General features: G+C 35.7%; 1 protein-coding gene across 9 annotated transcripts in view; it reads left to right on the top strand.

Moving 5' to 3' along the window:
* The window catches only part of CDH18 (cadherin 18), a 527,119-nt gene that overhangs the window by 484,628 nt on the left and 26,075 nt on the right, over nt 1–16,416 (top strand). For all 9 annotated transcript variants that reach the window (XM_068197208.1, XM_068197189.1, XM_068197200.1 and 6 more), the window contains one exon: nt 10,137–10,273. In XM_068197208.1, coding sequence (XP_068053309.1) covers nt 10,137–10,273 — 137 coding nt within the window. The remainder of the gene's footprint in view (nt 1–10,136; nt 10,274–16,416) is intronic.

The following is a 16,416-nucleotide window of genomic DNA, read 5'->3' as shown; positions in this document are numbered from 1 at the left end:
ACAGAAAACATCCTTATTTGTCATTCATTCACAGGTATTACTGCCCTGCTGGAACATATATGAGAAACTAATCCCGCTTCATTGCTTTGTATCAAGTATTCTGTTTCTATACTCATATCTTTTGTTGCTTGAAAAGGTCAGCGTTAAGTCATGTCTTATAATAATATCTGATGTGCAAGTGGATCTTGAAAAGTATCTTCCCACACAATACAGAAGAAAGCATGACTATTAAATGCTCTAATTACATTTTTTTCTTAGTCCATTATTCATTTTAAATCCCTGTATATCTACTTAGAAATTATCTTTTTTTTCTTTCTGATATCATACATAGAAGACCTTCATGGAGATTAAGGGTGTAAACAGCTTTAAACTGGCAAGGCACCTGGCTGTTAGTGCTGCCTCAGGGCAGGGCAGAGTCTCTTGAAACCCTGACATCCTCCTGTAGGTAGTCATCCTTGGGTGGTGAGTCCGCCCAGGCACAGCTCATATTCCACATGATCCTTGGAACTTTCCAACTGCCTCTGCTCTGTTGCCAGTGGAATGTTTTTCAGAAACATAATGCTGCAGCTGTTCCCCAAGCCACCTCCAAGGCAGTGATTCAGGAAAGAGCTAAGATGTAGTTTTAAGACCATGACAATTTCTGCAGCTCTGATGTAATAGTGAAATTAGTTTGATAACATAGACCAGTCCCCTCAGATTAACTTCCCAGTTTGATAATGAAAACCTTTGTTAACCTAATACACTTAAGAGTAGTGTTTGAAAAATAAGACATCCCATTATAGAAATACAATAGCATGAGATCACTCCTTTGAGTACTACTTTGTCATGCAGCGATACAGGAGGTAAATCACCGTTTTGAGCATTAATGATAGGACCTCTGCCCCCTCTAGTAATTTTTTTACACCAACTTATTATGTTTAACTTAGGTTGTTTACATTTCTGGGAAGAATTTTTCTTTTCCTGGTATCTAAGAGAAAACTTCTGGTGAATGGGGTACAGATCCTGATCAGGACTCTAGCTGTGACAGTACTGTCAAACAATAAGAAAGATAAGCATCTTTCCTTTTCAGAAGGTCTACAACTGCTTGGCTAAAAACAACTTTGTATTTTTTTTGGTCCTTGGAAGATTGATCTGTTATATTAATATTTTGGAATTCAAGTAAATTTTCTGTTGGACCTTAATCAGGCTGTGATATGTCTTACTATAATGTATTTTATTCACAAGGATTGATCAGCTATAAGAAACAGAAGTCAGAAAAAAAAACCTGTTGCTTTGGTTTTGGTTTGGGTTTTATTTATTTTTTATTTTTTAAATGTTCTGCTAAAACTTAATTTTAATTTTTAAAAATTTATTTTGTCCTAAAAATTGACTTTAATTTTGTGCTATGTTGGTGAAGAACAAGAGTACAATCTCAGCCATGATCCTTCTTCCTGCTTTTCCAATGGTCTTATGTTGTTGCCTTAAAATGGATGATATACCATAATGGTTATGATACACGTATATACTAATGAGTACAAAAACTTGCTTTCCAACACCACACCTGGTATGTAGAGGCCGTAATAAATTCATAGTTCCCTTCTCCTATTTTGATTTAAATTGACAAACTTCTCTTTCCTCCTTTCAGAAAGAATAATAAAAAAATAATTAATTAGAGCTGCATATGATTATAACAATTAATGTGGTGTAGGAATTTTGTTTTCAATTCCTATATTAGGTAGAGAAACTTATTTTAACTTTTGCTGCATTACTATCTAAAAGATAGTAATCTTTTAGATTCATCTGAAAGGGAATACTTTTTGTTATCAGCCCTTAGAAAGTAATCCTAATTTTCAGTAAACAGCATTTTAAGAGGTATGCTTATACGTAGATGAAAGAGCATAACCCATAAGTTTTATGCTTTCCTATAATTATTTCTCAAAGTCTTAAAGACATAAAGTATTGGGAAAAAATCAGGTTTTATACTTCTTTTCTAATGTAAAGTTTAAATTTGCCAGAGATAGAATAAAACCTCAACTTGTGATTCAAATTGAAGGGAGGTGCAATACAACTGTATAAAAGGATCAAAGGGAGGGGCTGAAAATTAAACTATATTTTTTAGGTTCCCCCTCATCTTCCCCCATTCTCTGAGATCAATTCAGTTTCTATGATACTCATCCATACTCAGTAGGGAGAAAGGATAAGACTGTTCCCTTGTGGAAAATACAGAAGTCCCTTCTCCTAGTTATTTTCATTTGCCTTACTTGCTCTTTGAATCTCATATAAGAGAAATAAAATCAGTTTGTTTCCTGCTGTCGTGTGTACAGCCAGCACAGCTTCCCTAAGGACAAATCTTTGACCAGTCTAGTGGCCTTGATGGAGTGACTGCATCAGTGGACAAGGGGATGGTTACAGATGTCATTTATCTGGACTTCTGTAAAGCCTTTGACACAGTCCCCCACAATATAATTTTCTCTAAACTGGGAAGAAATGGATTGGATGAGTGGACTGTTGGACTGTTTGAGGTGACATAATTGCAGCTTCCCAGTACCTGAAGGGAGCCTACACAAAAGATAGAGAGGAACTATATACAAGAGCCTGTAGTGACAGGACAAAAGGGAACGGCTTCAAACTGAAAGAGAGTTGGTTATGCTTAGATATCAGCAAAACCTTCTCTACTTTGAGGGTGGTAAGACATTGAAAAGGGTTGCCCAGAGAAGTTGTGGATGCCACATACCTGGAAATGTGTAAGGCCTGGTGGGATGGGGCTCTGAGCAATCTGGTCTAGGGGAAGGTCTCACTGCCCATGTCAGAGGGCTTGAAACTAGATGATATCCAAGGTCCCTTCCAACCCAGGCTATGATTCAATGAGTCTATGACTCTCTGTTGGCTGTACTTAGGGCAGCTTGCTGAGATCAGTGCCATCAGGTAGCGTGACCATGCCTCCCTCATATGCCCATGGAGGAGCATGTAAGACTTTCCAGATCCTGCCAGGCCTGTGCTGGTGGAGACAAAGGCAGAAATCTGCCCTCCTCAGAGGAGACCTCAAAGCACAACACCATCATAATCCTCCAGTATCCTCTCTACAACTGTCAGTAAACTGAGACAGAAAAAGAGCACCCTATTTTAAATGGCTGGAGAGAGACGGTAATTTTTCTTCAATTTCTTCACTAATTCTCCATCTGACTTCACAGTGAGAAAACATTTTAAAACCTTTCTTTATAGTGTTGAGGTGAGAGGTCTGTTGCTGTTTTGTTCTCTGAGGCCTCAAATTAGTTTTAATTCTTGTCAAATTATGTGTCCTAGGTCTCCCAGTAACAAATATGTCCATGTCCTTGAGCAGGAACCGGTAAGATGTTCTGACAGCTCTTCTGAAAAGGAAGAATCCAGCTCAGGATAGTGGTCGGAATCCCACAACAAACAGAACCACCTCCATCCCTCCCTGAGAGCTGAGAGAGGAAACAGTGACAGATCAACTTTTTGACCATGACTGATTTTTCATGCCAGAATATCATCTTTATGTTACCATAATTTCTACTGACTTCAAAATGTCTCAAGTGTTAACAGTCTTTTATGGTTTTAGAGTCAACCTTCATATATGAACATCTCTAGAGTGTAGTCATTCGATAGGGTCATACAACTCCAATAAATAGGCATAAATCTATCAGTCTTGGTTTTATTTGGTTTGGTGTATAATATGTAGAGAAAAAAAAAAGATAGTATGTAAGTAGAATACCATTTTTTTTATCTGGTAGGTAGAAAAGTAGCTGCAGCTGTAGCTAGCTTGTAGGGCAAAGTAAAAGTGTTTCTCATGTAACACTGACTGCACCTTGTTTCTTATCAGCATCTGAATGTTAATCTCTTTGAATAACAAGTAATTTGGATACAATAAGATATAGTTCTGCCATCAACATAGCTACTTGAAATGCTTTTGGACAGTCATAATCCTCTGAGGGTTTCATAAAGTCATGAAAAGAAGACAAATCTTTATCTTGCTTTGAATTCTAAATTATGCCTTGAAGGGTGTGGCCTGTTCTTAGCCTACACTGACTGGTAGAATTAGCTGGAAAAATAATCACTGATTAACACATGCAGACAGAAACTGCCAGCTATAAATGATGAGTGTCTAGAAAGGGCTTATTTCCTTCAAATGAGCAATGTTCCAAATTTCTTGTGTCCAAGGTGAGCAGTGTCCTAGAGGATGGGAATGAGAACTGGAGCAGGAAGCTGACTTCTGTATAAAATTCAAACCAGCAGTGACTGCCTCTCAGAGACTTTCCCGGGAGACAGTGGTTCACTGCTCTGAATTCCCCTGTGTCCCCTGGGATCCTACAACTCACATCTTTAGGACTGGGACATGGAACATTACCACTCTGTCTGTGCTGAAATTTCAGTATGAGAGGAGCCAGGATGACTGTATGAGAACAACAAGGTACTGCTGATCAGCTGGTGGATGCCAGCTGGCAGCCAGCACCAGAGAGAATTCAGCAGGAACAGCATATTGAATCAACTTCCTTTAAATACTGTGAGAGGAATAGTACCTTTCTCAAAGTTATGCTGTGTCTGTTTGAAAAGAAAGCAAAGGAACAGTAAACAGAGGGAATACCTTATTCAAGCTATCTTCTAATGTATTCAATTTTCACACCTGGAAAGAGCAGTTGAAGGCTGCAGTTCTCAGTAGCAGGAGCGCCAAGGAACTCTGGAACATCAAATGTCTCCTTAATGTACCAGACATGTTGCAGGGAGAAAATTGGTCACCTGCTGATTGGCATGACTTCTGACTCATATTTCACAATTGCTTTTCTCTCCTGGCTGAATTTGTTTGAACTATGGGGAAATAAATTGGCCCTGGAATGGAGGTACTGAAGTGCAAGATAGTCACGGTAACAGAATGTCTCCCCACCACCTCATTTGGGTTCAAGGCTTTGCTGCTGGTTCTCAGGCTCATGAGTGCTGCTGTCAGGAGGCAGAGAGAAGATAAAATGCACATACTGAAGTTATGTCCCAGCATGGGCCATTTCTTGTTGTTCTCCAGCTGGTCAAACACAGAGAGTGTCAGCTAGTTGGTTCTCTCAGTCTTTGTCATGATATACCTCCTTTTCTCACTCTATGCAGTTGCTTACTCTTCCTTTTCTAAGATATTTTATAAAATGAAATAAAAATTTCTGTACTTTATCTCTTTCTGGTAAATTTTCTTGCTTAAATCTTTAACTTAACAGCTTTCCTTATAATGGCATTTTAACTGAGAAGTCTTTAAAGATATAATTGGTTGGACAAGGTTCTGTTCCATTCCCCTGGACTTTTTAAGTAATTCTTTGTAAGCATCTTCACTTGTTATTTGAGAACTGGCTATTTGTCTATATCTCAAAAGTCCAAGGAAGTACTGTGGTCTTTGAATTCACATCTGGCTGAAATTTATCTTCAGAAGTTTATTATCAATATGAGATTTGCAGCCAAGGTAAAAATATGTAACAGAGTTCATTGTTGCAGTTGATAAATAGGGTAATAAATGAAAAAGAAAATAATGAAAAGATAAGTTAAAGATTGGATTAAAAAAGAATGAAACAACTTAAAATCTCAAAACTACTTTAAAAGTTCAAACTCACGGTTTGTCCTTTAAACACAGTAACTAGGTAGAGCCATACCAGAACAGTAACAGCCAATGCCAGTTATCTATCCAGTGATAGACTGGTGTTAATACTAAGGCAACACTTTAGGTAGAGAGGTTCTGAAAATGCTTATGCCTTTTAGTTTCAGAAGCCCTCTTAAAAGGTTTGGAGATAATTAATACTTCTAAACTACTTTAGCATCTTTGAAATTTTTCTCCATTTTAAGCAGTCTTTGCATTATTAGAATCTGACAGGTTGAATACTGAAAGAAGATCTGTATGTTCCATAGTGACCTTCTGCCCAAGGGCCTATTTCTCTTTATTTCCTAATTGATGCAAATGCTTTTAGTTTTCAGCAAAAATGGAGGAATATCTGTCATCACTGACTCCCTGCTTCACTAAAAGGCAAGAAGTGAGGAACGAAGCCAGAAGAGCCAGTGGCTTGCTTTGGTCAAAAGGATTGGATGAAGCTGGGAATGCACCCATTCACTGAGACTACCTAATAAAAACGTGACACATGTTGCATTTGCCAGTGTTAGCAGGATGCAGTTTTGGTATTTAATTTCCTTCAGATTATCTTCAGACAGTGTGACTACTAAATTTTCTATATTCATGATCCTTTTTAATGAAGTTTCTTTCAGATTGGTTTCTGCTGCTGGTTAGCATATAAACAGTTTTTGGAGACCTGTTAATCTAGGCATATCTTGTTATTAAGTCTCTTTATTAACATGTGCCATGCAGCTCTGATCTGCAAATTTATTGTGCAGTGGTTATAAGCATGCTAAGTCACATGGCATTGTCATGAGTAAATGTTTATAAATAAATATCTCAAATGGATCTTTCAAATTAATTTTTGAATTAATGTATTCTGAGTGAGCAGAAACCATCAACTGAGTTAAGGTGAAAAATCTCTTTTGAAATCACTCTTTGAAATTCAAAACTTGCACTACATCTTTTTGTGGTCTAGAAAAAGCATTGGAAAGCAGATCAGTCAATGTGGAGGGAAGGGTAGGAGCAGAAGGGAATAACTGTGTCTGTTGCCACTATTATCCAGATGAAAGTAATTTTTTTAATCAGATGAAGTAAATTCAGAAGCTTAAGTAAAGCATCCTTGGCTCAAGAATGTGCTCTGTTTATGGATATATCTAGTCTCTCTTCTCAACATGTAGATAAATGAGTGACTAGTATTTATAAACATCTAAATTGTTCAGCACTTTGTAAAAATATTGAAATTTTTTAAATGTCCTCTTATGTGACAAAAATGAGTTGCTCTACCAAGAGAGTTATTTTGCAAAATATTTTTAAAGCAGTTGGAAGCAGAACTAGCATTCCTAGGTTTTCTACTGTGTGGGAATACCTTCTGTAACTTGTTTTACTGACGCATTAATGAAAGTTGGGGAACAGGGAAGTGCAGATGGCTACTTTAGATGTGTTGCACAAAACAGTTTTAAGGAAGAATCTGGACTAATGGAGGAGAACCGAACATTTTAATCATGGGAAAACCTGAGAAAGTACCACCCCCTTATTTATTAATTGATGAAGAAAAGACTTGTCAATCTGTGAATATTTCAAACTGTACGCAAAAGTTAGCACATGAAAGGGAAGTGCAACTGTGGATAAATTAGAAAAAAAAGTCATTATTCTACCAAAATTGGAAGTAGAAGTGTTAGTACCATGAGTTACCACAGGATTATTTTGTTTTCATTAATGACACAGAAAATACAATTGAAGTTATTCATCCAATCGTAAATTCTTTAAACAGAGATCTGAGTTTCTGTAGGACACACTTAAATAACTGATTTAGAAAAAGATGTTCATATTAAAAAAAAGAAAAAAGACCATCTTTTACAGCACATTTATGAAAATGAATTGTTAGATTATCACAATTCATCAGAAAATCAAACATCAGTTTTTCTACACAAGCTTCATTTTTAGGACAGATATTTTCCTTTTTTTTTTCTCTACTTTACTCAGAAGAAGAGGTAACATTTTGTTATAAGTCATCTATACACAACAGCAGTTAAGAATTCATATTGCTTTAAGTTTTTTCTTCATTGAAGCCCAATATGAAATTCTTTCTATTTTTAAGCTACTGCCTAGAACTAATGCATAGCCTTATTTTTATGGCTCTGGGGTCAGCACAATAATGACTAACAGAATAGTCACTGTGCCTGATGTTGATATTAAGCAAACAGTGTCCAGAGTAATTAATGTTTGCAGGGATGAAACTCATGTATTATAAACTGATTTGGATTTGAAGTACACATATTTTATAAGCACAGGTTAGGAAAGGATATTTGATTTCTTTTTTTCGGTAAATAATCCTTGTTGTTATCAGGAGATTCCTAGAGTCAAGAAAAACAAAGCTATACGAGGAGAGAAGTAATTAAATTTTATCATTGCCTAGCTGATTGTAAGCCCTACCAGTAAAAGGTCTCCAAGAAAACTGAAGGACAAATATGCTTTCCACACTTTATCTTTTAACCTTCTAGTTCATCATCTGTGTATATATCTTGCCCAACATAACCAAACATTCATTATTTCTGTGTAAATAGTGGTATGATCAAAACATTCCAGCTATTTTTCCTATTTCAGTTTTCCTATGCTGCCAAGCATAAGGTGTAAGGCATGGGGGGAATTTCTCCACCTGAAGCATGTATCTTCTGGACAAAGTTCAGATGTTAACATGACACTGTAGCAAATATGTTCTTTTTCTGGCAACATCACTGTTTTGTTTTTTGGTTTTTTTTTTCCATTCAGTTAGCAATACACTGAATAATGTCCTTTGAAGAAAATTTTCCTGATTTAAACTCCTAAAAATTTCCCCATCACCTACATAATCAAGATCTTCTTAGTCCACTTGTTTGAAGCAACTTGAGCTGCCATCTTGCATATCCAAAGTACTATTGGGTACTTCTGGTGTATTTTGGAATGAGGTATTCTCAAATGTTGGTAATAATGAACTGCACAAGAGTTTCTGACTTAGCTTATGGGAATGAGTAAGTACAATCTTTGCTCCAGAAAAACAAAAAAATGGATAGGAATTGAGGTCTGCTGTCTCTCCAACAACTCCAACAGTCATGCAGCAGGGCTTTCACTTTTCATGATGTTGAAAGGAAAGATGGAGAACAGGCAAAAAGAAAAATATTCTATCCTAGCTATGGTTTCTTTGATTTCCAGTGACTGAACTATTGTTCTTTAGCTGCTGAAAATACTTGAGGTATGGTAAGAAAATCTGGAGTTCCAGAAGGCAAGTTAACATACTGTAAGGCAGATTTAAATACTTCTTGCAGGTGGGAGAGGGGTGTTCAGGTTCTCTCCAGTAAGGAAGATCTACCCTAAGTCACCAAACCCTATCTGGCTTTTCTACTGGGTGTACAATCCTTTGACCAATTAAGCTGACACATTCAGATTTCTGCTTTCCCTTCTAAGCGCTTTCTTTCTTTTACTTTTTCACATCATCTCTGCCTTTTATATAAAATTCAATTACATATTTTTGTTTGTTTGTTTTTATTTACACAACTGCTATAAACAAGTACATTGTGAGAGAAATAAAAGTTATTTTTAATTGCTTTGTGCTTAGCAACTTTTATGTGTGCCACTCTTTTTATTAGCTAGGAATTACATTCTGGTGATGTAAAAATAAGAGCAATTGGATGGGACAAATAAATAATTTTGATCTTTATATGCCTTCCACATATTAAATATATATGGAATTTCTCAAAATGAAAGCAGGGATGACAAATTATCAGGAAAAGTAGTTATGGTATATAAAAAGAATATTTTCCTTTGTTTTCTTTTTTTTTCTGGAGTTAGTCAAGAAGGCTTGGAAGGGTTCTGTAATTGCATCATTTGTTAAAAACCATTGTAAATAATTCCAGCTTTGAGAAAAGTCTTGTCAATCTCTTCTTTTGTGCTCTTTCCCTCTGCTTCCATTACCCATTTCAAGGCTTTTAGTTTCCCTGCTAGGCAAAGTGCCCAGAAGCCAAGGGAGTAAAGCAGGGAAGTTTAGCTTTGCTTCTAGGGTAGTGTCAGTGACTGCTCTGGGAACCAGATGTTTCAGATGCACTGTAATGGTGATGTTACAAATGACTTATGTGTCACCTTATAATCAAGTTAATGTTAGAGAGGTGTGCTTCAAAACAGGAACCAAGGCTGATCACACTGCTTTGCAGTGACAAATAAGCCGAATAATAGTATCTTAGTTTCTGTTTTCTTTTCTGCTTTTCCATTTCATGATTTTTAGTCAAAATACATGTGTATCTTACCTTTGACAGGGTTGTATACTGCTGTGCAAAATACCACCCGTTAGCAATTTATTACTTTGTGACTCATGGTGGAAATATTGTTATGTATCAAAAGAAATAAAGCATTATGAAAGAAATTAAATATGGTGTTACTTTGGGTTTCTCCAAATTATAGATTTTTTTCAGGTTGTTTTTTAAAGTGTCTGTGTTTTTAAAAGCTTGAAAGTAATATTCCTATATAGCTTTCTGTTACTTTGGATTATATATATACTGCAACAAATATATATTTATTTATTTTTTCATAGATATTTCATTGATCATAACACAGAAGAAGATAGGTATTTCACCATTGATGCTAGTACTGGAACCATTAAGACTGCCAAGATCTTTGACAGAGAGGAGACACCTTGGTACAACATCACAGTGGCTGCTTCTGAGATAGGTAAATAATTTATTTGGCAGATAGTATGAAAAATAAAATGAGAAAGGAAAATAATCACTCTCAGATTTTAAGAAAGACTACCTTAATATGTTATGTTCTTTTTAACACCAGTGGGTTTTTAGCTAGTCCAGATAAAAAAGAATTTTCTTTATGTTTGTAAATACTCTAACTCCACAGAAAAATTAAACAAAATCACATGCCTATGTGAGTCCACCTGTGTAAATATGCCACATTTCTCTGCATGGGACAGAAGGTTGCCAACTTACCCAGCAACATCTCTAAGCATTCAATCTCCTAAAATCAACAGATTGTCCCACTTCTGTTTTGCAATTCATGTGTCTTACAAGTTAACACTATTTAGTACTGTCTGAGAAATTCATCTTTCCTTCTTGTATCTACTATCAACTATTTTAGCAAATTGCATGCTAATTGTATGCCCATGTTAATTTATAGTTCACTGATGCCTAGTAGTTTCTGATTATGTTTCTAGCCTTTTAATAGGCAAATTGCCAAGATACAATAAATATTTACTTGTGTATTTGAAAGTCCTCTAACTTTGATGAATCTCCATTGCCTCAGATAAGCCCTGCAATGATCAAAAGCCATCACGCTGAGGAGTCTGAGATAAATATTTTTACTTGAGGCAAGGACAGTTTGAAGAAATTTTCAGTTAACCTTTTTTATTGCAGGGTCTTTATTTTTCCACAGACAAATTTTTAATTTAAAAAACTCAACACGGCAAATGAAGAAAGAAAAAGTCCCATCCTGGGTTGATAGATTCAATCCTCCTAAGCCCTGTTCATGATACCATCTTTCAGTGATCAAAACTGTGAAATGCATTTATGTATATTCATTTTCCTTTTTAATTTTTTTTAATGATAAAATGCAGGTTTTACCTCTAACAGGTTCCACTGACATTATTGAGCCTGGTCTGCTTTCATCTGTTTCATCTTTTGGTTAAAATTTAATCTGTTCTGCCACTACAGCACTAGCACATGCTACAAAATAAACAGCATGAATGTGTTTCATAAAGACAACAAATTGTTTCTTATTATTGTACCTACATTCACAACTAAATTGACATTTTGAGCTAAGTACTTTCCTATAGTAAATAATAGGATCTAGAATTTTATGATTAGCTCCTTGAAAAAGTAAACACTAACACTCCTGTGTGCTTGACAGTGTTGACATATATAGAATGTCATTTCAGTTCATGAAACTGAATTCAGTAGGAAATAAAATACAATTAAACCTTAATCATAAACAGGTGCATACTGTTAATTAAAAAAAAAAAAGATTTGAATACTACACTGGGACACTGAAAAAAGGAGTATTCATGAGTCCTTTTTTGGAAACCATTGAAATGTAATTATTTTCCAGAAGGAAATTTCAATAGCATAAAATTTAAACATAGCTTTCTCCTCATTATTTGTTTCACTTAATCAAAAGAGTGCTGGTACATGCATCGTGCTGAGAAAAGTATGAAGAAGGAGGATTATGCTTATAACTAAAACAGAATGGAATAAATTATAAGAATTATACTCCTTTTTCTTTTTTTTTTTTTTTTTTAGATACTCTGCTTAGAAGTCTCTGTTTCAGGTGCAATTCTTTACAGGAAAACACAAATCTGATTTTTTTGTTCCTTGTAGTGCCTTTGTTACCGTGAAAGCTGGAGTTGGAAAAATAAGTAAATCTATAGTGCCAGTTGGAAAAACAATTCATTTATGAAAAAAGGAAGAGATAGGAGTGAGGAAGAGATGGGTGACAGACAGACTGACAGGCAGCCTAAATGGCAGACAGCCTTTCTTTCTGTCTACTTCCTCAACGATTTTGTTATTTGCAGTAATTTGGAAATTACAACACTGTTCTCTTCCAAATCCATTGTGAACTTAATAATTTAATTTATGGTGGAGCAAGGAGCATATTCTGTCTATGGCCAAAGCTCTTCCTTTAAGTGCTATAGATCCCATATCTAGTCTTCAAGCACAAGGTAATGCAGAACTAAGACTAAAGCCATAGTATCAGTCAAAGGCTATGACAAAAGTGTTATTCCTTCAACAACAAGAGGTGCTCTGTGAGTATAAAGTGTTGATTGTAATTAGTTTCTTGAAGTGTTTTCCTCTCTTCACTTTGTGCTACATTTCACTAATAGAACTCAGTTTCTACCTATCATCCTTTTGGCCATTATTTGTAACCATGCTTATTTTACATAAATGAAATTTAGAATCGGCATTATATTTCTACCCCATATGTGTGATATGCTGATTGTGATGCTTCAACCTTATTCTTTCTGAAACTTTCATGGGATATTTACTTTCACTTTTCATCTGTGTATGTAATATATACTGTCTGCATTGTTCAAATGTCCTCTCTGAAATCCCAGGAAGTCTTATAACTTTGCTCTGTGGAAGTAATGCTGATGTAATAATCCATGTTTTTTTTTTTCTGTTTGCGCTCTTACTTCTTAAAGCACACCATTACTGTAAAAATGGATGGGCAATCCTTTTCTTTCTTTAACATGCATTGTTCTTAAAACAGCAGCACACAGGGAGGAAGAGTGGAATTTTCGTGTCCAGAAGCATTTACTTTGATTGTTTCAGTATTGGTGCTACCTGAAATCTCTTTGTGGTATTAGGAAATAAGATGATAAAGTAGTACTATAGTTTATGTTGAAGGATCTAGAGACTAAATCTGGGGCAGGGGGAAGAAGTATTCATACTAACAGTAGTAGTAATACTTTAAAATACAGACTCACATAGAATTATTACAATTGACTTAGAATTCTTTGAAAAAAAATTACAAAAGTCTATTTGAAAAAGGGAGAAGATATAATTTGTTTGATTCGAGTAAAGGTTTTTAAACAAGTCTTTGACAAGAGTAATGAGAATAGGAAAGTACAGAGCAAATGCACAATATTTTATAACACATGAAAGACTGATTTAGAGGAAAGAAATACAGTCATAGCATAGTAATACCAAGGATACAATCTGTCCCTCTGGAAGTGGAAAAACTTAAGGCTGAGCTAATTTAAGGACTAGCATAGAATCTGCCAATTAGAATTCATTATAATGATAGCACTCGATGATAGGAAGTGATTCAAATTCCAAAATTACCTCCCTAGCTGGTAAGACTTAAGGAAGATTGAGAGATTCATGCAAGAACAAGACACATAGAAGAATGGGCTAGATAAATGAAAAGTGAAGTGGATGGAAAATTGTCTGGAATGGAAGGTTCAGAGGGCTGTAACCAGCAGCCTAAATAGCAACTGGAGTCCAGTCACTAGGAAGTACTCCCGGTGGCTTCTGCAGGATACAATACTCTCTTCGTTAATGATGTGGTATGTGGAACAGTACTTTCTCAACCACTCTTACTCTCTTTGCAAATGGCACAAAACTGGAGCAATGGCTGATAGATCAGACTATCATGTTGAAAACTAGAAAGATCTCAACGGGCTGCAGAAATGGGTGAACAGGAAATGAAGAGACATTTAATAACAGGAAAATTAAATCATGAAGAGAGATTTAATAACAGGAAATGCAAAGTCCAGCACTTGGAGAGGAATAATCCTATGCACCAGTTTACATGCAGGGCCAACTGGTGCATGAATAGCAGAAGAACATGGTGGAGATCCTGGTGGATGAAAGGTGGATGTAAGCTAGTGAAGTGCTCTTGTGGCAAAGGAGGCCAACACTGTTCTGCACTGGGTAAGAAAACCTGTTGTCAGGCTGAGAGCACCCTCTATACAGCCCTGGTGAGGCCACACGAGGAATGCTCCCAGATCTGGGCTCCTCAGTACAAAAGTGACATGAACATACTGGACCAAGTCCAGTGCAGGGGCATGAAATCACGAAGACTGGAGTATCTCTCACATGAGGAGAAGCTGAAAATCTGGGATTGTTCAGCCTGGAGATGTGAAGGCTCAGAAAGAGCTTATCAGCCTGTGTAAATAACTGTTAGGGGGAGTCTAAGAGGTGACTAAAGATCACCTCTTAGACTCCTTAAAGATCTTTCCTGATCATCATCAGGAAAGACTCATCTGAGTAGTATCCAGTATAATGACAGGAGGCAATGTGCACAAATTGAAGCCCAGAAAATTCAATTTACACCAAATAAGAAAAATGGTTTGACTGTGAGATTGATTAAAAATTGGAACAGGTGACATTGAGAGGTTGTGGATTGTCTGTCTTGGAGACAATCAGAACCCAATTGGAATGGCCCAGAGCAATGTACACTGTAGGTACAGCTTCGAGCAAAGGAGTTGGACTTGCAGATCTATGGAAGCACCTTCAAAAGCAACAATTCTGTGATTTTTTGATACTGGGAACTGTGTTTTTAACATGGAGGGGAACATAAAAGAAGAAAAGAGGGCAGACCAGCTTCTTGATATGTTTTTCAGGTGATGTTAACATCAAAAGATTATTGGAGTTCATAAAATACTGGACATTTAGATGGATAATAACTGTGCTTCTAATTAGAAATGTGATTTTTTTTAAAAGTGAGATAAGTGCTTATATTTTAAAGGTTTTTAAGGGAAGTTTTCTTATGCAGCTGGTTATCATGTCAGTGTGTAGAATGGATTTCTGGGTTTATTAGATCATCAACAGTTTGGGGATCAAGTTGTGGTGCTCCTGATTGTCTCCAAAATGTTCTGCAGTGGCCAAAAATGGACAATCGGACCATTTTCCACTATTTGCTTAAAAGACCAACTTGAATGGAATGGGTGCAAAAACTTGTGATTGAAGGCTCAATAAAGAGTTCCTAATATGTAAAGTTGTGGAGAGGCTGTATAGAACAGAAGAATTGAAATAATGGTGCTTCATGCCAGGTTCTGTCAGATCGCCCAGACTTAATGAAATCCTATCAAGAGACAGTAAAAAATGACCACTTTAAAGGAACCTTTATATACAGAGCTTTGAAACTGTAATGGATTAGAAATCAAACTACTGAAGAGGCATCAATATGCAGTAGATTTTACAGAATAAAAAACATAAATCCCCAAGGTGTTAAAAAAAATAAGATATTGGAAAAAAACCCCCAACCAAACAAATTTATTTCTCTTTGTTTATACATCTTCTGTATTTTCTTTGCCATATGTATTCCTTATGAACTTCAGGGGAAAAAATATTGAAGTGTTGAGTTAGAGCAGTACTTCATTGACAAATTATGCAATACCTTATGTGCTATGGAAAGGATACCAGGAAAAAGTCATTGCAAAAAACTAGTCAAAGAAATAACATTTAGACACATTTTAATAGAGTGCCACAAACCCTGCTCAGAATTTAAATATGTGAAAATTTGGGATAAGCCACCAGAATAGATGTTTGGAACAGTCATTTTACAAGACTTAGAGTAAAAAACATCAAAGTGCCTTTTCTAATTTTAACATAAGTAGTTTTTTAATAAGTCTTGGTAAAAACAATAACAGAAGCATGCAGTTGCATAATTCAGAGGAAAAGAGGATTCACAGAGACAATTAATAATATGCAGCAGTGAAATATAAAACCCCCTGAGTTGCTGAATAATGAAAGTCCTATAATTGCATCAGATAAACAGATAAAGTATATTGTTATAACGAGGTGTGGTTATATCTGTTCTTTAGAATCACAGGGATATTGCTACCCTTATTACCATCATTAAACAGCAAGTTATGAGAAGAATTTGACTTTTTTTTTCACATTTTATAGTTGCAGAAAAGAAATTACTAAGATTTGGGTAAGGTATTAAAATATATTACTCCTCATAGCACTACATAAGGCTGTCATATGGAGAACGATAACTGAAGCTAGAAGGGAGATATAAAGTATACATAGTATTTCTGTTAATGCTATGAAGAGGCAAGCTGATTTATTTTACAAAAAGTGAAATCAAAAGACAAAAATGCACAATTATTTTTTTTTTTATTTTCAAACACATGAAAGAAACATATGTATTGCCTGAAGGAAATAAGTCTTTGGAGGAATAGCTTCCTGGCATACAACACTAAAAGAAAAGAACAAGAATTTGTGTCAATTTATTTTCTCATTTAAAAGTTTTCCACATAACCAAGAGTAACTCTAATAGCTTGTGTCAAATAATCAGTTTTTAGAAAATGTTTCCTTTACAATATCTTCAAGAAAGTAACCTAAATCAGAACAAAATGCTGT

The sequence above is a fragment of the Anomalospiza imberbis genome, chromosome 1 (assembly GCF_031753505.1).
Source record: "Anomalospiza imberbis isolate Cuckoo-Finch-1a 21T00152 chromosome 1, ASM3175350v1, whole genome shotgun sequence".
Classification (NCBI taxonomy): Eukaryota; Metazoa; Chordata; class Aves; order Passeriformes; family Viduidae; genus Anomalospiza; species Anomalospiza imberbis.
The sequence above is the reverse complement of the archived record's forward strand: the minus strand, read 5'-3'. Positions and strand labels throughout refer to the sequence as shown.